The 26,585-nt window shown below is 41.7% G+C and overlaps 1 protein-coding gene across 4 annotated transcripts in view; it reads left to right on the forward strand.

The window, feature by feature from the left end:
* RAPGEF5 (Rap guanine nucleotide exchange factor 5) overlaps positions 1-26,585 on the forward strand; it is a 228,238-nt gene that overhangs the window by 91,104 nt on the left and 110,549 nt on the right. For all 4 annotated transcript variants that reach the window (XM_048838363.2, XM_048838364.2, XM_048838365.2 and 1 more), the window contains exon 9: positions 5,930-6,055. In XM_048838363.2, the coding sequence (XP_048694320.1) occupies positions 5,930-6,055 (126 nt within the window). The remainder of the gene's footprint in view (positions 1-5,929; positions 6,056-26,585) is intronic.

The raw sequence follows: 26,585 nt of genomic DNA on the forward strand, positions 1-26,585 counted from the left end.
TCTTTCTGTCTGTCTCTTTTTTTTAATCCTCTTTTAGCCCTAAGCTTAAGGGGTGTTAGGGATCACAGAGATCTGCTTTTATACCCAGATCTTCTACTTATCTTTAATATCATCCAGTTTCCCCAAATTACCATCCTTTCTCCTCCTCCTCCGCACCCATATCTTGCAGTTTTATTAGATGTCCTCTCTTACCCTGACTGCCAAACTCCTACTAAAAGGCCAAAAAGCTCAGACTCAAGTGTGAGTACACAGCAAAGACCAGCTTGTAGCACCAAGTTTCTGAGCCTGGATCAATTGACTTGGCCTTGTGGGCCTTGGGCTGCAGGGCTAAAAATCAATGTGGACATTCTCATTAGGTCTGGAGTCCAGGCTCTTGAAACCTTTCTGGGAGGGAGGGTCTCAGTGCCTAGGTACAGCCCAAGTAGGATAATATACCCTGCAATTTTTAGATCAGCAGCCAGAGCCCTGGGAGCACAAGTCAATTGGATATGCGCTCTGAGACTTGGTGCCATGGTTTTTTCATACAGTGTAGACATATCTTAGAAGACCTTTCAGCACTAGTTCACAATCTGAAATCCATTGTGTCTGTCTTCTAGAGTGGCCATCACAATAGTATATGAGCGCCAAACAATAAAAGTAGACAGGCTAAGCATTATTTTTTAAAGGAAATTTTAAATTCTTCAAAAATATTCAGTGTTCCAATATCTCCACTACACCATGGAATTCCATAGCATGAATGTCTGTTACTCTGTTCTTTTACTCTTAATTCAAATCTGTGAGAGGAAGAGGTTGAGTGCCTTAAAGCTAAAGAGTATATTAGACAGCAAAGGAAAAGACCCAGGGTGAAATTCTGGCACCAAAACTTCAGCGTCTGTGTGTATTTCTGTCTGATTGTGCTTGGTTATCACAATTAATTTATATGAATGTTCATTCAAGTTTTTAACAAAGATTTTGAAAACAAAAAGGTCATTATGCCTGCTAAGAACTAATAAACAGCAAACTAATAAGATTACATGGAGAGATTATAAAAAACAATAACAATTTAGTGGCAGTATATCCAATTATTCAATTCACCCAGTTTATACTTGAGTGCAAACCTACTTCCAAGTTTGACAAACATTGTAAAGCATGTTTACAATTAAACAAATAAATGGCCGGTGTCCAATAAGTTTGGTAATAGAGTTTGAGGATAGTCTTTGAAGAGCAGACGTTGTCATTACTCTAATTTAGGCACTTATGCTTGTATTTTAGATTTAAGCACTTGTAGTCCCTTTTAGTTCAGTGGGTCTACACACATTTTGCATATCACTCACATACACAGAAATGTTTGCTGGAGTTGGGCATGGGCTCCTTAGTCTGCAGGTTGACAAAGTTGAAAACTGTAATAATGGCATTGTTTGTAGGAGAGATATAAAGAGTCAGTGATTGTAATGCAAAATTCTGAAGTAATTGGGGGGTGGGGTGGGGCTGATTCTGCTCCCATGGTGGTGTATATCAGGAGTCACTCCAGTGAAGTCTATGGAGTTACACTGCACTGATGTAAGAGTGAGGAGGATCATACCCTGTGACTTTTAAAATTGAGTGTGATGAAAATAATATGCCTTCCTATCTGCCTAGAAATCTCCTATTTCACCTTCATCTCATTTCTAGCTTATTAATTTCAGTGTTCTTGTCTTTCAAAAGGGAATATTTTCCAGAGTACATTTCAGAAAAATATTTTGTAGAGTCAACATCTTTGCTTTTCAAACCACAGTAGTGACTAACTGATTTTCCCTTTGTATAAGGAGGGACAGTGAAATCTCTTGTGCTTTTTTGAAAATTAAATGCACACCTTTAATTTTGTGCCATGAACAGTACTGAGCTTAATATAAAGCTTAAATTCTTTTGACATTATTTAAACTAAAGTCCGGTACAACTCTGACCTATGCAATTTGCATGCAAATAAATTGTGGATCTAAAGTTCAGTACTTGCACCTCTAGCTACCTGTTAGAGGAGCAAGTATCAAGATTTACACCCAGAGGGGTTTTTTTTGTGGGTACAAATTGCACTTGCTGATAGGAAGGCTAGCCTCTAACTCTTTTACTTAACAGCATTAAACACATTGTTTGAAAATTAAATTTATATTGACAAGTGAAAATGACCAAGAATATTAAAATCTTATTGCGTTCTCATAACCGGCTCTCAGAAACTATCAGAATAATTTAATTAGTTGACCTAGATGGATTCTTACATTAGTTAGCAGAAAAATTATTCAAGTACTATAGAAAGTCAGAATAACTGGAGAAATGACAATGACAAATAGGGGTTTTGTACCTTCTGTTTTAATTATGAAAAAATATTTAGCCCTTTATAGCTCGCATTAATTACACCAATCAAATTAAGGCTGAATTTGAAAATATTGTCTACTTCCAACATTGATTATGCCTCAGCTTCCCTGGCAGATTTTTAATGTTGTCTTTCTTTTTTGCTGAAACCACACTAAAGTACATTTTATTGTATTCGCCTTGCTACCTTAAATAAAAGAACAATAATTCATAAACTGGCCATTATTTGGAACTGGACCATGTAATCCTATGAAATTGCTTATGTGAACAAAGACTGCTTCTGTGGCAAAGGTAACGAGATCAGGTTCTACTCTCACTATGCTCAAACATGTAGGAAGGAGGTAATTATTCTATTTTGTTCCACTGAGAAAAGGTGGGAAGTTTGGCAAGTTTTCTTCTTCCAAGATGCTCTTTTCACTTGAACATTGTGGGTAGCGTAACCAGATGTCCTGATTTTATAGGGACAGTCCCGATATTTGGGGCTTTTTTTAATATGGGCTCCTCTTACCCTTCACCCCCGTCCTGATTTTTCACACTTGCTATCTGGCCAGCCTAGTCGTGGGACTAATTGTCCCTTCAGACAGGAATTTTGACTTCAGTTGGAATTACATAGCTATATCAGAGGGCAAAATTGGGCACACTCATTGTGAATTTAAATTATCCAAATAAAGATAGAGTTTAAATCTTTAGTTATCTTTAATGTTGAAGTGTGCATACTGTGTATGTGTGTGAGTGTTAATGTCTGTTTTATTTATGAGATGTTTTTCATATAGTCTAAACATATTTACGGAGCAGAAACCACACTAGCAATTAACAAAGCGTGTGAATATCAGTTAAGGGATTAGTGCCAGCACTAGGCATAAGAAGACTAAACAATTGCTTAGGGCCTGAGCAGCTCAAGGGGGCCTGCTATTTGCTTTTTTACGTATTTGTTAGTTCCAGCTTAGGGCCCCCAGTATTCCTGCTTAAGGCCCCCCAGTGGGCTAGCACCACCTTTACAAGGGATTAATAGAAAAAGGAGTAATCCTCCCCGCATCCTAATTACTCCCTCAATTTTTTAAAAATTTTTTTTTAATAAATCCTGAAGGCTTGCAACGTATGCTGAAGGTCAAAAAACATTTATTGACTCATTGAGGGGGCATTGCATTTATATGGTGTTCTTCACTAAAAATGTCCTGCCTCAATCCACAGACATTTTAAATATTGGGACTTTTATCTTGGGGCCACTCTGGTGATCTCAGTTGTTAGAATGGAACATAAAAAGGGCGAGGAGACTGCCTTTAAGGTAGTCCGGTTCGAACCTTGCATGGCTTTCTAGGTCAATTTTTAATTGTACCTGGGTTGGAAGCCAATGTGAACTATGGAGCATAGATGTCATGCACTCAGCTAGAATCTCTACTAAGTAAGGGGTCGGACACGCATTGCATTAGCTGTAATCTCCAAGTGGTCCAGCTGTAATGTATTACCGTCCTCTAAAGTGCAGATGGGAAAGGCATGACACTGCTGGTGAGATCACTTCCAAGATGAAGAGTCAAAGTCGTCTTGACAAAAGTAGATGAAAAAAGCACTCTTGCCTACTGCTTCTACTTTATCAAAAACACAGCCATGAAATCAATAGGAAGCCTAGACTGTTCACCTTATTATCAAAAGTAAGGTAGGGATACAGATGTTACCTACACTGCTTCCTTCTGATGTTTCCCCCAGCTGAACAATGTAACGTCCATCTTGTCTGGACTGAGCGTCAGACAGATAGCTTTCATCAAGGCCCTAGTCGCTGCTACCACCTGAAGCTATGAGAGTGTGTCATCGATCTCAGATGAAAAGAGACATGTAGATCAGAGTCATAAGCATATTGATGGCACTGCAAGCCTAGCTGTCTCACTACCTTCTTTCAGGAGCCCCACAAATATACTGCATAAAAGATGTGCTAGTCTCGCAAATCCATTTTAAGAGTGGGGCATATCCTGTATTTGAAAGTGACCTCCAAGGATATTTAAAATCTTTTGCTTCTTTATGCTGTATATAAAGGCCTGAGGAGTGTTCAGTGTTTTGTTTTGTTTTTAAAGGAGGTGGGGGGAGGGAGAGCCCTTTGGGCTGTCACAGCTTAAATGATTGATCTTTCACAAAGACATCATTTTGTCCTAAATGTTTGTTAGGCATTGGAGTCAAATAGATGTTAACAAAACCATACAAAAATCAGATTTTTAAATATTCTGAATATAATTCTCTACTCTGTTCATCAGCTTTCAGTCTCTCTTGTTTCTTGTGATATTATAATCTTCCTAGTTCTCCAGTTGCCATAGAGATTAAGATAAATTCAGTTTACACACGTGAGAAAGGATGGGGTATGTGTGGATTTTCTATGTTTAAAACCTTCCTTTCCCACCGCACATCCCTTTCAGGCTGCCTTTATACAATGTAAAAAGGGCACAAGCTCATTTTCCTTCCCTCCCTGCAACCTCCCGTCTTTGCACATTCCCTCCCTGAACCTCCCAATGTTCATGCTGATAGCCATCAGGAAACATCTGGGCTAGTAATGGTCCTGCAGTGTCATCCAGCCAGTTCTCAATTACGCAATTAAAGTCAGAGGCCCTGTGTGTGATCAGGTCATGGATGGTGATAGAACATGATTGGCCACTGATTTTGCAGTAAGCAACATGTACCATAGAGGTACGTGATAATAGATAATATTTTACAGTGAGGGCTCATGTGAGGTCTCAGATAGCTATGTGTTTGAAATGTCTGTGTGAGGAGTCTGTCTATGCCTTCATTATTATTTATTATTTGTATTATCATAGTGTCTAGGAGCCTCAGTCAAGGACCAGGACCCCATTGTGCTATACTCTGTACAAACACAACAAAAAGACAGCCCCTTGCCCCAGAGAGCTTTGCCATTTTTACAAACACACGCCAGTGCTGTAGACCAAAACAAAATACCATCAAAATAAGTACCACCATGGTTCTCAGCTAGAGTAACTGGTAGTATTTTATGTTTAAAATAATTGAAATCTAGTGCTAGTTGTAACGTATGCCACATTGTCCTCCTTTAAACAGAATTGAAGAATTAATTAATACACTGTATTTACCTCCTTTATAATGGAGGAATTAATTTTGTGTAACTTTATTTAAATGATGTAGTTTACATACATGAAGAAGGGGCAGCATTTGAGAAACGGGAGGTTCTGCTGTGTTATTTTTAGGAATGACTCTATTGCACTCCATCCTTTTTTTCCAGGGCTGTTCCTGGCTAACTTTCCCATGAGTTTTTAACCTCTTGCTATGGTTCTCTTATGTAACAGGAAATAGGTTGACAGGAACAAACAAAATACAAGTATATCAGTCACACACAATAGCAGTTGATTTAGCTAGGCCGGCCTTCAATTGCCTAATGTAGATACAGTACATAGGGTAAATCAGCTGTGCCTGAGAACTTCTTGTGCTGTTTCCCAAGAAGCAACTATTTTATTCTAGTTCAGCAAAAAGCTCAGAATTACAGTGAACATGAGAGAACAGATGTTTTTATTGTAAAGTTAAAACTTGTGTCACTGTCATGTCCTGGGATTGTGGATTTAAATATTTATTTGCTCTTTCTCCAACCCTCAAGGCAGGGGTTTTATGCAAGCTCCAGGAAAGAGATGACATTGGACGGATTGAACTAGTTCAGAAGCTGGCAAGGGAAAACTGTCAGTTTTTGCAGGTGGATAGAAAAGAACCAGAGAAGACAGAACAAGTAAGACATTTCTCATTTGTTTGTTTAGAAGGGAAAGGAAAGATGTTTTCTTCTTTGTTGTAAACTTAAAATAAAAAAATATTTGATTTTAGGTCCCATGGCACATTGAGTTACATCTGTTCTGTCATGTCAAATGGGCCTCCTTCAAATTCACAAAATCAAAATGGAATAAGATTTGCATATTATTTATCATTATTATTTTATTAACATTAACAATAACTGATAAACCTTGCTAGCTTATAATAGGCATGAAGCCATTCTCCCTCAGGTTGGGGAGTGATTTTAGAGTGTTTTCTGACAAAAAGTTGGTCATTTTTGTGAAATGCTTTTCTTTTAAAGATATGTTTCTCAGATTTCTTTTTTTAAAGGGATACATGCTTAAAGTACCATTACTTTTTTTTAAAGAACCTGAGAGAAAATTATTCTGCTTTTATAATATTTTGGCAGAAAATATTACTGGGAACTTTCCAACATGAATTATAATTGGGTTTAAAATAGTGAGTTTTTACAGTTTCTTTTTTTATTATTATTGTGTATTCAACCAAAACTTACTTTGACTCAACTGAAGAAAATAGCAATCTGCTGCTCATTGCTTCTTAAAGCATTTATTCAAATAATAACTATAGACTGAAAATGCATTAAAATACTAGCTGCTTTGCTGATAGCACAATGTAACCTTTTTATCCTCCTGCTGCAGATTGTTTGTTCAGGTTTCATTTGATGGGAGATGCTGTTTTTGGTCACATATTCATTTAAAACTTCTAAAGAAGGGGAAAAAAAACTGTGACCCACTTGAGTCCTGAAATGCAATGTGCATGTCTCCCCCATTTTTATTTACTCTGCAGTACAAGGAGACTTCTCGTGGGTCAGCTGAAAAATTATTCTTTGCTTAAGTAGAAGTCAATCAACACTAATGTAATCACAACCAACAAAGCAAAAGGGAGTGATGAAATCTTACTTGAGAATGTGATGATGTTCTGTTCAATAGGATATATGCTCCTGTCTCTTGCAGTTAAATATGTAATTATACCAATGGGCATACCCGAGGGAGGACAGCAATTAGCCAGGCTGATCCTTGAATTGAACTGATCATTGGTAGATCCATTAACTGTGGGCATCTGCAAAAATTTCCACATATCTTTAAACTGCATTAGCAAAACACAGTTGAACATTTAGGAGCTTATGAAAGTACAATTTTATACAAAGAAAGGTTTATAATTGTGTTTTTAGGATTATTCAGCAAGAGTACAGGTTTTAGGACCAGATACTTTTTGGTAATGATATTTCAGAACTTCAGTGGTATCTTGGCTGCTGATTTTGGTCATTCTACTGGCATAGGCTAACTTTTGTGTCAACTGTCCTACTGGAGTCTGTGATTTCAATGCACAGCAGAATATAATACAGTTCTAAAAATGGAAAGGGGTGTAAGTGCTCACTTTTTCTTAAGTCTTTATTCTTTGAAAGTTTTTTGCATATTTTGCAGAGTGACCGCTTCAGCCCATTGAGAGACAGCTGTCCTTATTCATGTTGAGTAGTACCACTCTCTTCAATTAGTTTTATTGGACTAGATTATGCCATTAGGCAGAGCCTAGAGGAAGGGGTGGGGTGTGTAAGCTGTATAATGGGAAGAATTGTGCCTTGGGATATGTCTACACTGCAATAAAAAAAACCCACATTTGGCCTGTGCCAGCTGACTTGGGCTCGTGGCCCCGGGGCTAAGATGCTGTTTAATTGTGGTATAGACATTCAGGCTCAGACTGCAGCCTGACCTCTGGGACCCTCCCACCTTGCAGGATCCTGGAACCGAGACTCTAGCCTGAGCCCGAATGTCTACACCTCAGTTAAACAGCCCCTTAACCTGAGCCCCGCAAGCCCAAGTCAATTGGCATGGGCCAGCCATAGTATAATTGCAGTGTAGACATACCCTCAGAGACTTCCCTCCTGAAGCACAGTTCATCCCTTGCTCCAGGGATGTGAATTTGGTATTTTACTGCTGGCCTATATGAGCAGCTACTTATGACAACTGTGATGTTTTCTCAGCTGTGCTGACGGGCATGTTAAGGGATGAAGTCAAGTCTGCATCCATTCCCTGTCTAGGCACTCTGGCATGGGTGGACAGTGTCCACTTGCTCCTTTGTGCCTAGACCTAAGGTCTAGGTAGCCCATGGAGAGGTGTAAGGGGCTTTCTCACTTCCCTTTGTAGGTGTATAGTCTAAGAAATCATCTAGCCAATTGGCTTTAGTGGGACTACTCACCAAGTAAAAGATTACTTAATACGAGTAAGGATGATTAGAATCTAGCCCTAAATAAGACTACATTATAGAAACTGAAAGCAAATGAACTACTCAGCCTCTGTTTTCATCTGAAATATTAAAGAAACAATAGGCATCAGGATCTGGTGTTCTTACAAAGCAACGTGTATTAAATATATATCCAGGTGAATGTCATGTTGTTTAAAAACATTAATTTACTCTAAGCAACTACTTAGAAATACATCCTAATGGGTAACCTATAGAGACAGTAAAGTTGAGGGAATTCAGTTTTCCCGTTAGCATTGTTCTCTGTGTTCTCAACAAGACACCAGTTTCCCCATAACTATCGCTGCACTGAATCTTCCATTAGCCTTCTCTCCTGCTGTGCTCAATTCTATCTTCATGGATGACCTGCCCTCCTGAAATGAAAAGTGTTCTGTCTATACTTGAAATGTACATACAGTCTTCCATGCGCCTCTTCCAATATTTGTTATTGCATCCCTTCAGCGGACAGTTAACTGTGGTAGCCTGGCTGTAAATGTATCTTTAAGCAGAAATTGCACTGGTTAGCAGAACTGTTTGTTTTGATGAGGCTTTGACAGTGTAACGTTTTGAGTTTGTTCCTAAAGATTCTTTATCATGTTGCTGGAAGAAAAGATACTGTTTTTAAGAAGTTCTAACATCAAGGATTTTTCTTCTTGTGTGGAATGTTTAATCTGAATGGAATCCTCATTCATTATCCTATAGGTAGATACACAGACAAGAAAATTTTAATATAGTTAAGATTTTAAATATAGACATCTTGAGTAAAAGGAACCTAATTAAAACAGTAGTATTTTATATTTCACTCAGAATAAATATTTAAAAGTCAGGAAATCTGGAGTGAAACTTTTATAGGCAACCTCAATTGTGACTCCATGTTGCCAGCAATGACACATCTGATGGAGCTATGATAAGATTCAAACAGCCCTGGAATTTTTAATATAATTGACAGCAACTGTTAAGGTAATATATTCTACATGTGTGCTGATTCTTATGTACCCTCCTCTGGGAAGGAGGAGGCCTCAGCTTATTTTAGTGACTCCAGTACCCAGTCAACTTTGGCCTCATTGTTTAGGGTGGTCAGGGTGATGTAAATCTGGTAGGCATTTGGAGAGCCGGCTTTGGAGGCCAAATTTAAGTGAGTGGTATTGTGACCTCTTGCACGGGACTGCAGCAAAACTCAGCTTGGGCTTCCCCATGATTTGGGCCCTGGCATTATACCTAGGTTACCTATTCCTTAATCCAGACCTGAGGTGAGTTTAATTGCTGATTTATGAGTCCCATAATTATCACAATTAGTTCTGCTTTGTCCTCAGCTAATGCAGAGAGACCTTGGATTGAATGTCCCTAATTTATATATTTCAGTTAAATCCTATTTGTGCCACCAAAGTTTTGGATAGCCTGTTACAAGCTGTGCAAAATGCACAATCAAAGGCTTGAAAGATCCTCATTTTTGTAAAAGTAAAACAGTGAAGAGGAGTAAAATTTGTGGCTCTCACGCAGTGCTATTCGCATAATGTAGGAACATGTGGAATTACAGGATACCAGGATGTACAGCCCCTTCCTTTGAGTTATGTTGTATTTCCACAGTAGTTTCTTTCCTCCACATGTGTGATCTAATCTTAAAAAACTTTTACTAATTAGTAGTTTATTCCATAATGTTTAACAACTTTGTATAGAAGGAAATTCCAAATAAATACTTCTTGTGCTATTCCTTCTTTCACTTAGTTTAAGTTGATGACTCATTGTTCCTGGATTTGACAGTAGCTCAAATAGCCTTGTTTAGGGGTTAAAATATTAAACTGGGAGTCAGAATTGTTTACGATAGTACATACTTTCAAACAGTGAATCTTACTGCAGTTGATGAATGTCTGCAAAGTGCTTTGAGATGGTTGGTGTGGAAAGACACAGTAGAAGTTTGCACCCTGAATGTAAGAGTGTTGGGAGGAATATACAGAAGAGAACCACTCACTTGAGCAGCTGAACAGAACTTATTGCAGTAAGAATGAAGTAGGCACAATAACTTCTCCTGCTCTTTCACTGCACCAAGCAGGAGTCTCCTCTCTGTACAGAGCTCTTCTGAGCCTTGATTTGCTGTTAAACCTCTTTGATTATTTATTTGTATTGTGCCTGGGAGCCCCAGTCATGGACCAGGACCTCATTGTGCTAGGTGCTGTACAAACAAAGAACAAAAAAGTTAGATCCTGCTTCAAAGAATCAGTATGGTCAATTAAGTGGAAAAGTCCTCAGACATGTTTAAGAGCCAAGTTGTTTCCCCATACCCTAGTACCTGGTTTCAATCTTTTTATTCTTCCTGGATCATTTTCCTCCCTTACCCCACTTGTCAGTGTGTCATTGTTGGCCTGCCAGATGGGAGAGCCACAAGGAAGAGTTTCCTACAGTGGTCCAATTTGGAAACCTAGCTCCCATTTTAACAGTCCTTTGAACAAACACTATCTCTTAAAAATGCTTCTAGAATTCTAATATTGCTATACTTCAAGTAAACACCAGTACTGAAAACATGGGTGCAAATGTTCTGCTTGTTTAAATTGGCACAACATCCTTGAATCCAATGGAGCTGTGTTAGTTTGCAAAAGCAGAGAATTTCTCATTCTTTCAGAGCCCTACAGTTGCAAAATATTGTACTCCATCCTGTGTTCTCCTCAGAAGTTTGTAGACTTCTGTGAAATCCTGTTTTCCATAGCATATAGACCAAATTTCTGTAAGCTTTTAAAATAAATTAAGCTCTTAAAAATGATTAATTGTACCTTCTCCATTTAATTAGTAGCCTTTTTATAATACAATAATAGAATATTTTCCTCCTGCTTCTGTGTGAGTCATCTATTTATGCTTCCTGGAATTTTCTTTTTGCTAAATGTTTTCAAGTTTTATCTGTCAGCTTAACTCCTATATCTTTCTCCAGCTCATTGTTTTGTAGGGTTTGGCCATATTACCTTTTCTTATTTTTGTCCCTAGATTCATTATCATACATCTGTGTAGACTGAATTGCATAAATCACTTATCTGCTTATGTTTCTAGTCTGATGAATTAATGTCATTTTCTCCCTTTAGAGAAGCAGAATTGCCCATTCATAAATCCAAAGTAATCTGTTTTTAAAGCTGTCCTTTTTTTGTATTTACTATTTCATCTCCATATTTCTATGATCAGGAAATTGCATGATATTCTGCATGTTCTTTCTTCCACATTTTTGATATATTGCACACATATATTGTATAGACCTATAACCCTGACTCTATACTAGGTGCTTCCTTCCATCTTAAGTTACTTCCACACACATGCAGGGAACTTGAATGAACTGAGTTGTCCATGTTTCTGTGTTAAGCTAAAGAAAGTAGTTTCCTAAACCTAGAAAGAAGACTTAAAAGGAACGTTAATAATGTTTGTGATGTGTAGCACTCAAGCCCAGTTCACAAGTACCCAACTGTCTTTAAGTTTCAAAAGAAGTACTTTTATCCTGTACCTCACATTGGGCCAAATCGTGAAGTCCTTTCTCAGGCCTTGTCTACACTTACAGAGCTGCAGTGGTGCAGCTGTACCGCTTAGTGAAGTTGCTACCTATGCTGATGGGAGAGCTTCTCCTGTTGGCATAGGTACTCCACCTCCCTGAGAGGCGATAGCTATAGCATTAGTCAGTTTTTACTCATTTCTTTCTCTGAGTTGATACTAAACAAGGATGTTACATTTGGCTCTTACCAAGGACTAGATCAGGGCTCTCCTGAACTAAAAGCTTTAAAAGGGCCAAAGTTCATTGGAAAACTCTGTGGCCTTGGGACTCATGGCTTTCTGTCACATCATCCCTTCTGGCATATGAGGTTTGATAATTTGCCCAGATGACTGGGGCATTCATATGGCGACCGGACCCTACATACTGCTTTCTTCTCCTTTCTGTCCACCATGGCAGTATGGCTTCAGTCTGAACTTTAGGCCTTGTTTACTTTGAGGATTTGACATGGTTACAGCAATCAGTGGCCAGTCACCAGTGTAGCTGACCCTGAGAATGCTCCTAGTACAGACAGGCAATGCTGCTATAAATCAGAATTTACTTTGCAGCAGCGGTAAGCTGCACAAGTCCAAATTTCCATTTATCCTGTCTGTAGTAGGATTAGTACTGCTACAGGTATAGAGGCAGCTGCCCAGTGATGATAGAAATCCTAAGTGTAGACAAGGCCTTATTTGGCCCCAGGTGCTGCTACATTTCCAATACTTTCCCCTTGGTGTGTGGGCAAAGCAATCTTTCTAAGAAGGTTTGAAAGCTTGGATCAGGATATTTTCCTGGAGGCTAGTTGGGGAATATTGCTGTTAAAATTCAGTCCTTGTCCAGCCATGATGCCCTCATACTACTTCCTCCTTTAACTGTGAGAACCCCAGCTGCAGAGAGGTCTTTTTGGAGGAGGCATGGTTGTGCAGGGATGTTAAGTCCTCTCAGATCAACAGATTTTTTGCTTCCTGGAGTGGGTTTTCTGCTTCTTTCATCTATTCCATGGCAAAAAATGGAAAGGCAAAGCTGGCTTTACCTTTTGTGTAGATCTTTTTCCTGTTTTTCTTCCTTTTTATCACGAGCATTCCTGAAATCCCCAAAACTGTGTCCATTACTTCTTCTCTGTGGCCTCTCTGTTGCTTGTTAAGCACGATCTCCTTTTAAAGCCCAGTTCTGAATCCATTGAAGTTGATGGGAGTTTTTCCATGGATTTCGGTGGGAGCAGGATAAGGCGCTTGGGGCCTGATTGTTCACCACCTTGCATCATGTGTAGTCAAGGGCTCTTTTTGCAAAGTGGGTGTAACACACTGCCACCCCTGGGAGCCTGAGGAGAATTCTGTGACATTTAATGTCCACTTTGCACTCATTTTGCATGGATGTAAATGGAAGCACAAAGAACAAGGGAATGAAGAACCAAGCCCTTAATGAATCTTTGTTGACTGTTCTAATTTAAATCAAAGCAGGTGTCCTCTTTTTCTTCCCTGATTAGTATTTCTAACACTCTGTACAGCACCCTCTGTATTCTAATTCCAGCACATGAAAATGAGGTCTCAAGTGCAGACCTATGGATTTCATTTTAAACAAGCTGTAAAAAGTTTAATTGGATATTGCATGTGAAAACATGAAATGGGGTTTGAAATTAGCAATGACCTGGTGCCCATTATGGAATACATTTTCTAAAACTGCATGCTTGGGGGCTCCGAGCTTTTGTCCCTCACTGATGTGCTCACTGTAGAATATGGAATACTCTGACTTGTAAGAATAATAGAGATCCCAGATGCAAGAAAAATACTATGGCTTCATTCGGTGACTTAGAAAAGTGTTGAATGACTTAAATCGGGAAAAAGAAAAGGAGTACTTGTGGCACCTTAGAGACTAACAAATTTAGTTGAGCATAAGCTTTTGTGAGCTACAGCTCACTTCATCGGATGCATTCAGTGGAAAATACAGTGGGGAGATTTATATACACAGAGAACATGAAACAATGGATGCTACCATACATACTGTAACAAGAGTGATCAGATAAGGTGAGCTATTACCAGCAGGAGAGTGGGGGGGGCCTTTTGTAGTGATAATCAAGGTGGGTCATTTCCAGCAGTTGATAAGAAGCTCTGAGGAACAGGTTGGGGGTGGGGGAAATAAACATGGGGAAATAGTTTTACTTTGTGTAATGACCCATCCACTCCCAGTCTTTATTCAAGCCTAAATTAGTGGTATCCAGTGTGCAAATTAATTCCAATTCAGCAGTCTCTCGTTGGAGTCTGTTTTTGAAGTTTTTTTGTTAAAGAATTGCCACTTTTAGGTCTGTAATCAAGTGACCAAAGAGATTGAAACGTTCTCCGACTGGTTTTTGAATGTTATAATTCTTGACGCCCATTGGTTCATGTTCTCTGTGTACATAAATCTCCCCACTGTATTTTCCACTGAATGCATCCGATGAGGTGAGCTGTAGCTCACGAAAGCTTATGCTCAGATAAATTTGTTAGTCTCTAAGGTGCCACAAGTACTCCTTTTCTTTTTGCAGATACAGACTAACACAGCTGCTACTCTGAATTAAATTGGGAAGATCATGAATAGCAATGTTAAAGGCATCTGTTACTTCTTTCAGCAGACTGCTTAACATCAAACCTTAAAAGGATTTTCAAAGCACTAAGGGCTGGATTATACCATTTAGGTTCAGCCATTAGCTGGGGACAGTGCAGAGCTGCACTGCCCCCAGGTGAGTACTAGAGACAGTCTGTCTGCAAGAAGCAGAATGCCTCCTAGCGCTCTCCAGTGCTTGGGGGGGGAAGCAAACTGCTACCCCCCTTTTAATGGGTGCATCACACTTTACCTTCTGCATGTCTGCTGGTTGGCCTGGAATCAGGGAACCAATAGCTTCACCTACTCATCCTTCTCTATCCCCTTCGGCTATGTTAGGAGTAATCCTGTGCTCCTTGAATTCAGGGACAGCGATTTTGTCTGACCCTGAGGCATGATGCACAGGGGATTCGGGGCAGATCCTTACTCCTTCTCTCTCTCCCCCCCCGACCTCCCTGCTGTGCACCTGTGTCCAGGGTAGAATAACATACAGAGAATTAAAGTTTATAATATTTTTTGGAAATCAGTAGCACTAGTGCTGCATTTCTTCCTTTGTAGGGAAGCTAATATCTTGTTATAGGCTCTCTTTTAATAGGTAGCCTACCTTTTTCACCAAATATTCTTAATGTTACAAAGTGGACAGGTATCAAAAACATACAACCCACTATCACAGCAGAAACCAGTGAAATAAACACACACGCAGACACGCAGACACACACACACACACACACTGTTTTGCAATATAGAATCCTATGATGTTTACCTACAGTAAGTAGGTAATTATACAGAGTTAGTTAGAGTAGTCTAGATTGGGAGAAAGGAAATAATCAAAGCTGGGGTGAAGAGACCATGGTTTGATACTGCAAGTGCAAATTCTTGTTGGTTGGGTTTTGATTTTGCAAAATCAGAAACGGGTGATTCAAATCTAGGTTTCCTTTTATCTGAAACATCATTGTTTGTGGATGGAAATTGGCTGGAGGTTCTGGTTTTGTCTCATCTCAAGTCAGGACACTTTGAATCTTCATAGTGCAATCAATTGTTTAGACAGGCTGAATCAATCTGTCAGTATCTATACAGGATTTATAGGGCACTAGTCACCATGCTATATAGGTATATCTACATAGTTTTCTCTTGATTTTCTAGAATTGATGGATTCCTTTTGGGAGGAAAAAAAAATCACACTCACTGTAAATCCATCTTCCATCACAAGGTATAGTCTACTCTATTATTTGTCCAAGCTTCTCATTGACAGAGACAGCGGAGGCCTGCAGTGTTGTGAATGCAGCACACTCAGCTCCAGGGAGAGAGTAGAGGTGGGAGGAGTGCCTCAAGTTGCTTAACAGCAATTCATCTCACCATTTGAACAGTGACATTAACATACTCCATAGGGAGACTGCTAATCCTACTCATTCAGGATAATGGTGTCCTTGATCTGAGGCTTCATGGGAGCAGTGGGAGGGATATGGGGGCATTCTCAAAATTTCATTAAGGATATAGCAGACACCTCCCCCACTCAGGAGCTTTTGGGGCTTGCTCACACACTCTACTGCACTAAATACACCAGAGACAGCAACATTTAAGAAAAAACAACCCTGAATTTTGTTTGTACAGATTTATGTACATATTCATTTACAGTACATAGTGATTTATCAGATAACTGCAAGCTTGGGAAAACATTTCTATATTGCCCAAAGCAAGACTGATCACAGTCAAGGAGTATTTATGGGCTCTTATTTCATAGAGCAGAAATAGCCAATAATCTGCATGTAGTCTCAGGACTGTAATAGAAGGGTAATACTTTATAAAAAAAAAATTTTTTTACATCTCCCACTTGACAACAGCACCCATCAGCTCCTTCTTGCCAGAAAGTGCATAAGCTTTTTGTTCAGGAGCTTTTGAATAATTTCAGATGACTTTTCAGTCTTTCAGAGCAAAAACCTGGTTCTCAGACTTCATATTTGATTTCTATATAAACTTCTGTGCATATTTATCCCCTTACTGAAATGTCACAAAACTAACATTTCTGCTAACTCACTGTCCAACATGCACAGAGGCATTCACAGAAATAGTAATAGTTGCATACTTTTTATTCATTCAAATGACCTTGTTAGATTTTGTAACCCTTTAAGGCTGGATGCCTCTTTAGCTCTCACAAGAGGAAGGGATGGTCTTGTGGCTAAGGCACTGGACTAGAACTCAGGAGCTCTGTTCCTCCTTTTTTGACACAGACTTTCGGTGTGACCTTGGGCAAGTCATTTAGATCTCACTTATGCTTGTGGTGGCATGTAGGGTAGTGTAGCTACATGCCACAGTGAAAAGAAGGCTGTGTCTGCACTTACTGAGGTTTGAAAGGCTCTGGAAATGGGGAGGCAGAGGGTTAAGGCTCAGGCAGCAGAATACGACACTGCTAAAAATAGCAGTGTACAGATGGTCAGCGCTGCTTGGGAGTGTAGAACCATGTAGAGTATATACCCTAGGGTTCAGGTGTGTAGGGCACTCTGCTCGTCTACGCCATGACTCACCATCTACACTGCTATTTATACTTGTGTTAGCTAAGTCTGCAGTGTCTGTACTCTGCGTGCTGCCATAAATCTCTGTGTCTCCTCCCCATCTGTAAATCTTAGTAGTAACATGCCCCTACCTCACAGGGGTGTTGTGAGCCTAAATCCTAAAATTCTTGAGAAGAATTCAGATAATGAGGTGATAGGGGCTATGTAAGTACCTAAATAGAACACAAGGAATGGCTAAAGAGGGTTTTAGTGACTTAGAGTGAAAATCATGTCCTCTTCCACAAAGTCTGAGCACATGGGTTTGAGCGCATAATCTACGTACAATAAGAACAAATCAAAATCTAAGATTCGCGATGTGACGGAGAGACTGCCGAGACTCATCAAGCCCTCGGATCGCTACCCCTTCCTGCTTCTCCACGTGGGCACCAATGATACTGCCAAGAATGACCTTGAGCGGATCACTGCGGACTACCTGGCTCTGGGAGGAAGGATAAAGGAGTTTGAGGCGCAAGTGATGTTCTCGTCCATCCTTCCCATGGAAGGCAAAGGCCAGGGCAGGGACCGTCGAATCATGGAAGTCAACGAATGGCTACGCAGGTGGTGTCGGAGAGAAGGCTTTGGATTCTTTGACCATGGGATGGTGTTCCATGAAGGAGGAGAGCTGGGCAGAGATGGGCTCCATCTTACGAAGAGAGGGAAGAGCATCTTTGCGAGCAGGTTGGCTAACCTAGTGAGGAGGGCTTTAAACTAGGTTCACCGGGGGAAGGAGACCAAAGCCCTGAGATAAGTGGGAAAGCGGGATACCGGTGGAAGCACAGGCAGGAACGTCTGGGAGGGGAGGGCTCCTGCCTCATACTGAGAATGAGGGGTGATCAGCAGGTTATCTCAAGTGCTTATATACGAATGCACAAAGCCTTGGAAACAAGCAGGGAGAACTGGAGGTCCTGGTGATGTCAAGGAATTATGACGTGATTGGAATAACAGAGACTTGGTGGGATAACTCACATGACTGGAGTACTGTCATGGATGGTTATAAACTGTTCAGGAAGGACAGGCAGGGCAGAAAAGGTGGGGGAGTAGCACTGTATGTAAGGGAGCAGTATGACTGCTCAGAGCTCCGGTACGAAACTGCAGAAAAACCTGAGAGTCTCTGAATTAAGTTTAGAAGTGTGAGCAACAAGAGTGATGTAGTGGTGGGAGTCTGCTATAGACCACCGGACCAGGGGGATGAGGTGGATGAGGCTTTCTTCCAGCAACTCGCAGAAGCTACTAGATCGCACGCCCTGGTTCTCATGGGTGACTTTAATCTTCCTGATATCTGCTGGGAGAGCAATACAGTGGTGCATAGACAATCCAGGAAGTTTTTGGAAAGCGTAGGGGACAATTGCCTGGTGCAAGTGCTAGAGGAGCCAACTAGCGGGGGAGCTTTTCTTGACCTGCTGCTCACAAACAGGGAAGAATTAGTGGGGGAAGCAAAAGTGGACGGGAATCTGGGAGGTAGTAACCATGAGTTGGTTGAGTTCAGTATCCTGACACAGGGAAGAAAGGTAAGCAGCAGGATACGGACCCTGGACTTCAGGAAAGCAAACTTCGACTCCCTCAGGGAACGGATGGGTAGGATCCCCTGGGGGACTAACATGAAGGGGAAAGGAGTCCAGGAGAGCTGGCTGTATTTCAAGGAATCCTTGTTGAGGTTACAGGGACAAACCATCCCGATGAGTCGAAAGAATAGTAAATATGGCAGGCGACCAGCTTGGCTTAACGGTGAAATCCTAGCGGATCTTAAACATAAAAAAGAAGCTCACAAGAAGTGGAAGGTTGGACATATGACCAGGGAAGAGTATAAAAATATTGCTCAGGTATGTAGGGATGAAATCAGGAGGGCCAAATCGCACCTGGAGCTGCAGCTAGCAAGAGATGTCAAGAGTAACAAGAAGGGTTTCTTCAGGTATGTTGGCAACAAGAAGAAAGCTAAGGAAAGTGTGGGCCCCTTACTGAATGAGGGAGGCAACCTAGTGACAGAGGATGTGGAAAAAGCTAATGTGCTCAATGCTTTTTTTCCCTCTGTCTTCACTAACAAGGACAGCTCCCAGACTGCTGCGCTGGGCATCACAACATGGGGAGTAGATGGCCAGCCCTCTGTGGAGAAAGAGGTGGTTAGGGACTATTTAGAAAAGCTGGACGTGCACAAATCCATGGGGCCGGACGAGTTGCATCTGAGAGTGCTAAAGGAACTGGTGGCTGTGATTGCAGAGCCATTGGCCATTATCTTTGAAAACTCGTGGCGAACGGGGGAAGTCCCGGATGACTGGAAAAAGGCTAATGTAGTGCCAATCTTTAAAAAAGGGAAGAAGGAGGATCCTGGGAACTACAGGCCAGTCAGACTCACCTCAGTCCCCGGAAAAATCATGGAGCAGGTCCTCAAAGAATCAATCCTGAAGCACTTACATGAGAGGAAAGTGATCAGGAACAGTCAGCATGGATTCACCAAGGGAAGGTCATGCCTGACTAATCTAATCGCCTTCTATGATGAGATTACTGGTTCTGTGGGTGAAGGGAAAGCAGTGGATGTATTGTTTCTTGACTTTAGCAAAGCTTTTGACACGGTCTCCCACAGTTTTCTTGTCAGCAAGTTAAAGAAGTACGGGCTGGATGAATGCACTATAAGGTGGGTAGTAAGTTGGCTAGATTGTCGGGCTCAACAGGTAGTGATCAATGGCTCCATGTCTAGTTGGCAGCCGGTGTCAAGTGGAGTGCCCCAGGGGTCAGTCCTGGGGTCGGTTTTGTTCAATATATTCATAAATGATCTGGAGGATGGTGTGGATTTCACTCTCAGCAAATTTGCGGATGATACTAAACTGGGAGGAGTGGTAGATACGCTGGAGGGGAGGGATAGGATACAGAGGGACCTAGACAAATTGGAGGATTGGGCCAAAAGAAATCTGATGAGGTTCAATAAGGATAAGTGCAGGGTCCTGCAATTAGGACGGAAGAACCCAATGCACAGCTACAGACTAGGGACCGAATGGCTAGGCAGCAGTTCTGCGGAAAAGGACCTAGGGGTGACAGTGGACGAGAAGCTGGATATGAGTCAGCAGTGTGCCCTTGTTGCCAAGAAGACCAATGGCATTTTGGGATGTATAAGTAGGGGCATAGCGAGCAGATCGAGGGACGTGATCGTTCCCCTCTATTCGACATTGGTGAGGCCTCATCTGGAGTACTGTGTCCAGTTTTGGGCCCCACGCTACAAGAAGGATGTGGATAAATTGGAGAGAGTCCAGCGAAGGGCAACAAAAATGGTTAGGGGTCTAGAACACATGACTTATGAGGAGAGGCTGAGGAAACTGGGATTGTTTAGTCTGCAGAAGAGAAGAATGAGAGGGGATTTGATAGCTGCTTTCAACTACCTGAGAGGTGGTTCCAGAGAGGATGGTTCTAGACTATTCTCAGTGGTAGAAGATGACAGGACAAGGAGTAATGGTCTCAAGTTGCAGTGGGGGAGGTTTAGGTTAGATATTAGGAAAAACTTCTTCACTAGGAGGTCACTTGACAAAGCCCTGGTTGGGATGATTTAATTGGGGATTGGTCCTGCTTTGAGCAGGGGGTTGGACTAGATGACCTCCTGAGGTCCCTTCCAACCCTGATATTCTATGATTCTATGATAAAACACTGCATTCCAACTGAACTATGAACATACTGTTAAGGGCACTTTGCCACTATAATGTGCAAATTGACTATAACCTTTACTTGCTTTTGTATAAATCAGATTTCTTTCATACTCATTAAAGCTGAGAGTTCCTAGATTCCAGTATTATTCAGTGTTTTCTGGCAGATGGAAGAGATCTGTGCAGACTGGTGGAGGGTTCACCACAGCTATGAATAAACCTTAATTAAGATCTAATAATACTATCCATAATAGGGATTTGTCATTTTGGCAATATTTTCTCTTCAGCACAAAAAATAATATAGAAGTGCATATGTTATTTTTGCTTTTATAACAAGTAATTTTTTCCCTTTTTTTAACTGTACTTTTTCTCTGATTTTTCCATATACGTGTTAAGTGCTTGCAACAGCATAACTCCTCTTTGCCTCAGACAATATATCTAATGTACATCACCTGTATTGTATTATTAAGGGTACGGGAAAAATGCTAAGTGGGCGAGGGCTTTTATAAAAATTGAAAGCTGCAAAAAATTACGTCATCATGGAAAATGGTTGCCAAATGTCATGTGATCTCCTAATTCCCTGCCATACATAATCTAGATATTAAAAAAATCTTTGGGTTCCAGTTACAGTAGTATCTTGACTTTTATTTGTTCACCTCTTTTTAGTGCATAAACCTTTTCCATCAGATGGGTTTACTTGCAATAATAACATGGGGTTAGAGAATTATTTGGCAAGAGAATTAGATCAAAGTGTACAGACTTGTCCTGATAAGATCAGGAAAACAAACTGTAACTAATTTTGAAGTTTTAAAAAAATAAATCCGTTGCATTTGTGGTTATTCTGTTGAGTATTTGGAGTTCACTGAAGCTGTTTCCAGCTCACAAAAAAAAATTACTTTTCTGTTGCCTGTCATTGTTCCTTTTTAATATCTTGATCTTCAAAATGGGGTGAGCTTAGTACACTGCACATTTTCAGCTCTGGAACACAATATCATCAAAGGGTTAAAATTTTTTTTTGAAAATCTTATTTTCCTTGGAGGGAGAGTTTAAGCCATTTCTTTTGGGGGGAATGGGGGAGAATTGTCTTTAAATATCCTGAAAGCTGTGGAGGTGGTGGTGGTGGTGGTGGCAGCATTTACATAACTGTCCTAAAATATCATTTTGTGCCAGGTAAGACTCAGGTAAGAAAAGGGGAGAAATTACTGAAAAGATAAGTCCAAATAATTTTGTGGGTATGGAGATTCCTTAAAAGCCAATAACTAAAACATTGTTTTGCTATGCAGATGTATGCATACTGCCAAAATCTTCTCTGACCTGCATAGTTTCAGTTGGCCAAACTGAGAGGTGATGCGTAAGGAGTGTAAGTTACAGGTCAGTACTTGAACATTGAGTCTAAGGCCTTATCTACATTAAGAATATGCCTATTTCCAGCAATTGATGGGCAGCCTCTGAAGTAACTGCACCTATATAAGCCCCAAGTATAGGCAAGGAAAGACACAATTTGCACCAGTGGAGCTTGACCCAGTTCCAAACAGAGGTAACTGGTGCAAGTCCTAGCTTTCTTTGTCAATATTAAGAGCATGCCCTGGGGTAGCTGTACCATTCACTGCCCATCAGATGCTACAATTGGGGTGAATATCCTGAGTATGTCTCTAGGGACTTTAAGTTGGTATAATTTACTGTGACGGGGGTTGGGCTTACTGGTGGTGCTGCATAGGGGTTAGGGCACTGGGTCCCAGTTCTCCCCCATCTATGGCATCCGTCGCCAGCAATCACTCCAGTGCTGTGGTAGTCCACCTTTAGGTAGGTAGCGACTTGGGCCTCCCTTCTGGGGTGACAGAGTTCAATAAAATATATACAGTCTAACATCCCCACAAAAGAAGGGGTTTCAGCCCACCTCCAGGCCGCTATGGTGGTAGGCCTGTAACTCGTGACTTAGTGTCTCTAGCCTCTCCTCTTCTTCAGGGGGCGAAAAGGGGGTTTATGCCCCTTCCACAAAAAGCATGGTTGGTAAGGGAGCCCAGGCCCTCCCTCTCCACTAGACTCTGACCCAGGGCCCTGTGAAAGGCAATGACAGCACACATGCAGTAGTGCTTCGGGGCTGCCTCCCTGGGCCACTTCCTATCAGTGCCATTCACTTTCCCACAAGGCATCAAAGTCCAACAAAAAATAGCAAAAACAATTGAATCTGCAGCCCAGCTGGGCTCAGCTAGTAACCTCCTTCCTTGTGGGTTAGCCCCAGGTTCAAAGTGGTCCAAGTTCCTGGGTTTTACTCTCACCTCCTGGAGGAGGTCACACTCTCCCTCTACCCAGGGTTTCCATCAGGCTCCAGTCCCTGATTAGCCCCTGCCTCCGATGAGGCTCCCAGTTGAGGGCTCTGCATCCCATGCTTCTCTTAGCCCTCACCCCTAGAGAGAAAGCTCCCAGCTACCTCTCACTTGCGTCTCCTCCCTGTACCCACCTTTAGGGCCTGTAATAATTGCTGCCTGCAGGCCTCTCTCTTAGAGTAAGGGCTTGTGCTGTGCCCTTGCTCAGGAGCTTCCCTCCCCACTGCTGAGCTGTCTGGCTCCCTTTTAAACCTTTCCTCCAGCTGGAGCAGGCTCTGCAGCTGTGGGGAGCAGTCATCTGGGCCCAGAGCTGCTTCATAACTCTTTCTGTCCCAGGGTGTGGTTTGTACACCCCATCACGCTTACATTTTGAGGGGACAGAAGAAGGTGTAAGCGATACCAGTCTAGACTCACTTTGGCTCTGAATCACCTACCAATCTGTCAAAACCCAATGTGTTAAAACCATTTGTCAAAACTAATCTTCAGATATCTGCTATCTCCTGTTTTTTCTTAGTTTGGAGTATCAGGCATTGTAAACTTCTGACTGCATTTCCCCTGATCCCCCATATAGCTTTGTAAAACATCCCCGTCATCCATAAATAGACGTGGCAGGATTCGATTTAAATTGGTAGATGTCGGTAAATGGAAATTTCAGCCAACACACTGAAATCAATGGGAAAAAAGTATCCAGCAGGGACAGCTGGCATGAGTGTGGCCACACCCCCACCGTGTGCCTGCAGGGATCAGGTGTGTCTATCCCTGCGGCAGCACAGGGAGCCTTCCGCAGCCCTGCTGTTATGGACCCGCTCCCTCTCGTCTCTCCTGGGACACAGCATAGTTGCAGAGCAGGGCTCACTGTGCTGCCTCGTGACTGGTGACACCTGATCCCTGCTGGGAAGGCTGCAGTCCTGGCAGGACAGAGTAGAGCTTCCTGGCCATGGTCATGGTCATGGTCGCGAGGAGGAGAAGTCTGTTGCTGAATGGCTCCTGACCAGAGATGGAGCCTTTCAGCAGCAGGGTGGCCTCCTGCACAGCAGGGAGCTCCTCCTCCTCCTCATCTCAGCAGGAGTGTGTGGGGGTGGGGGTGTGGGTGTCTCTCTCTGCGCTGCTCTTGCAGGAGTGCAGCCTTCCCTGCATCTTGTGCCTGCAGGGATTGGGTGCCACTGTCCCTGCAGCAGCACAGGGAGGCCTCTGCAGCTCTGCTCCACTCACTCGCCAGCCAGCAATGTGGAAGCCATCGCTGAGCAGGAGCTGTTCAGCAGCACCCCACAGCTGGTGGCTCATCCTGCTCCTCGCAGCCCTGGCCAGAGGTTGGTGCTCTGCTGGGCCAGGACTGCAGCCACCCCTTCACTTTGCACATGGCACTTGGCTATGCAGGGAGCCCCCTCTGGTCAGCACTGCACCAACCCTAGGCATACCCCTCACACACTTAATTTCGAGCAACTGTAAAAATAAACATGGATAAATCTAAACACGTTATTAAAAATAAAAATAGATATTTATAGATGAAATTAGAAAAAAATAAAAACTGAATTCTGCCAAGCCTACCCATAAAGCCACAATTCTTTTTTTCTTACCCAGTGTTATATCCAAGACAGGGTATGAAATAACTCATTGTAATTACTACAGAAGAACCTCAGAGTTACGCACACCTTGGGAATGGAGGTTGTTCGTAACTGAAATGTTCCTAACTCTGAACAAAACATTATGGTGGTTCTTTCAAAAGTTTACAACTGAACATTGACTTAATACAGCTTTGAACTTTAATATGCAGAATAACAATGTTGCTTTCCTTTTTTTTTTTAATAGTTTAAATTTAACACAGTGCTGTACTGCGTTTGCTTTTGGGTGTGTGTGTGTGTGTGGCTGCTGCTGCTGCCTGATTGTGTACTTCCGGTTCCAAATGAGGTGTGTGGCTGACTGGTCAGTTTGTAACTCTGAGGTTCTAGTGTATTTCTTAGGCTGTTTCAAGCGCTGTGATGTGTGTACTCTTTGCCATATGTTTAACTCTGGCACTCCTTAAAGCATGAACAAACTGAAGAAGGGGTCATTAGTTGTATCCCTTGAGCACTTGGGTACTGTGTGACCCTTTTAATAGAGTTAAATCCTGGCCATTTGTTCACACATCTCTTTTTATCGTTCCTTTATTCAGCCATTCTCTGACAGATTGAAGTATTCTGGAGCTTGTCTCTTCTTGACACACACTGTCTCTCCTTGTTTGTCAAAATACAGATCAAGTAGCCAATGACCAATGGCAGGGGAAGAAGAGTCAGCAAAGGATAGAGCAAACTAGTCTGGAAAGTCACTGAGCTCAAGATGCCTAAGTGAGTGACCAAGACAGCGTGACTTTCTGAGGCATGAGACTAAAGATATTTAAATATAACTAGGAAGAAGCGTGTAGCTAGGAGATGCATGTGTGGATGAGATTACAAATAAAGCTGGGTAAATTTTTTCAGACAATTAGTTTATTTGCCAAAAAATGCAGTTTTGAGTTGACCAAAACTATTTGCTAACTTGGATTGAATAATTGGGTTGAATGTAAAGGGAAAATAGTTTTGGCTGTTTTTTTGTTTTGTTTTTAAGTCAAAACATTTTTGTTTCATTTGAAAGGACATTTCATTTTGGAAATGTAGCCGGATTTAATTTTTGAAATGGTAAAACACCCAAAACTGAAATAACACTCCCCCCCCCCCAATTTTTTGTTTTTGTATTGGTGAGGAAAAAATGAAAAATTTCTCTTTTGGGCCAACCGCAGATTCGTTTTTTTCCATGTTTTTGGTTTGGCCACCGAACTGGAAAAAAATATCAATTATCCATTCTGTTTTAATTACAAATATAATGGGGGGGGGGGAACAGGGGCTGTTGATGATGATGATGATGATGCTGGGATCAAGGCTATGGTTGTGTGTATGGGTGGGGGAGATGACAGACCTCATAAGGTTGTGGGAGGACAGAGTAAAAGTTAGAAGGAGAATGGTTAAGAGCAGTGGTTGATGTTGATCAAAATAAAAGGCGTTCAGTTCGGGAGTTCATCACAGGTCTGAACACTGTGGTGATAAGGTGTGGTGATAAGCAGCCAAACAGCAATGTGCATGCATGTTCATGTGATTTGTGAAGCTGGGCAGAGGCACAGCCCTATTCCTGTGAATGCCCAGAAAGCCAAAGGGAAGCTTATATTCTGGGGGAGAAGCTTCTTCAACTAGGAAAAGATTCAGTGGGGAGTGGTCAGTAATCAGATGTCAGTGGCACTATCTATGGTGAAGTATTGTTGTTTATATTACCGTAGCACCTGGGAGCGCTAGTCATGAAACGGGACCGCACTGTGCTAGGCACTGTACAAACACAGAACAAAAAGACTGTCTCTGTCCCACGGAGTAATGGATAGGGAATGATGCACTATTGACAGAGTGGTGACTGAAGACTGAGAATTAGGGTATGTCTACACTGCAAAATTAGGTCGAATTATAGAAGTCGGTTTTTTATAAATCATTTTTACATAGTTGATTGTGTGTGTCCCCACACAAAATGCTCGAAGCGCATTAAGTGCGTTAACTCGGCAGAGTGCTTCCATAGTACCGAGGCTAGCATCGACTTCTGGAGCATTGCACTGTGGGTAGCTATCCCACAGTTTCCGCAGTCTCTGCCACCCACTGGA

This window comes from Caretta caretta, chromosome 2 (genome assembly GCF_965140235.1).
Source record: "Caretta caretta isolate rCarCar2 chromosome 2, rCarCar1.hap1, whole genome shotgun sequence".
Classification (NCBI taxonomy): domain Eukaryota; kingdom Metazoa; phylum Chordata; order Testudines; family Cheloniidae; genus Caretta; species Caretta caretta.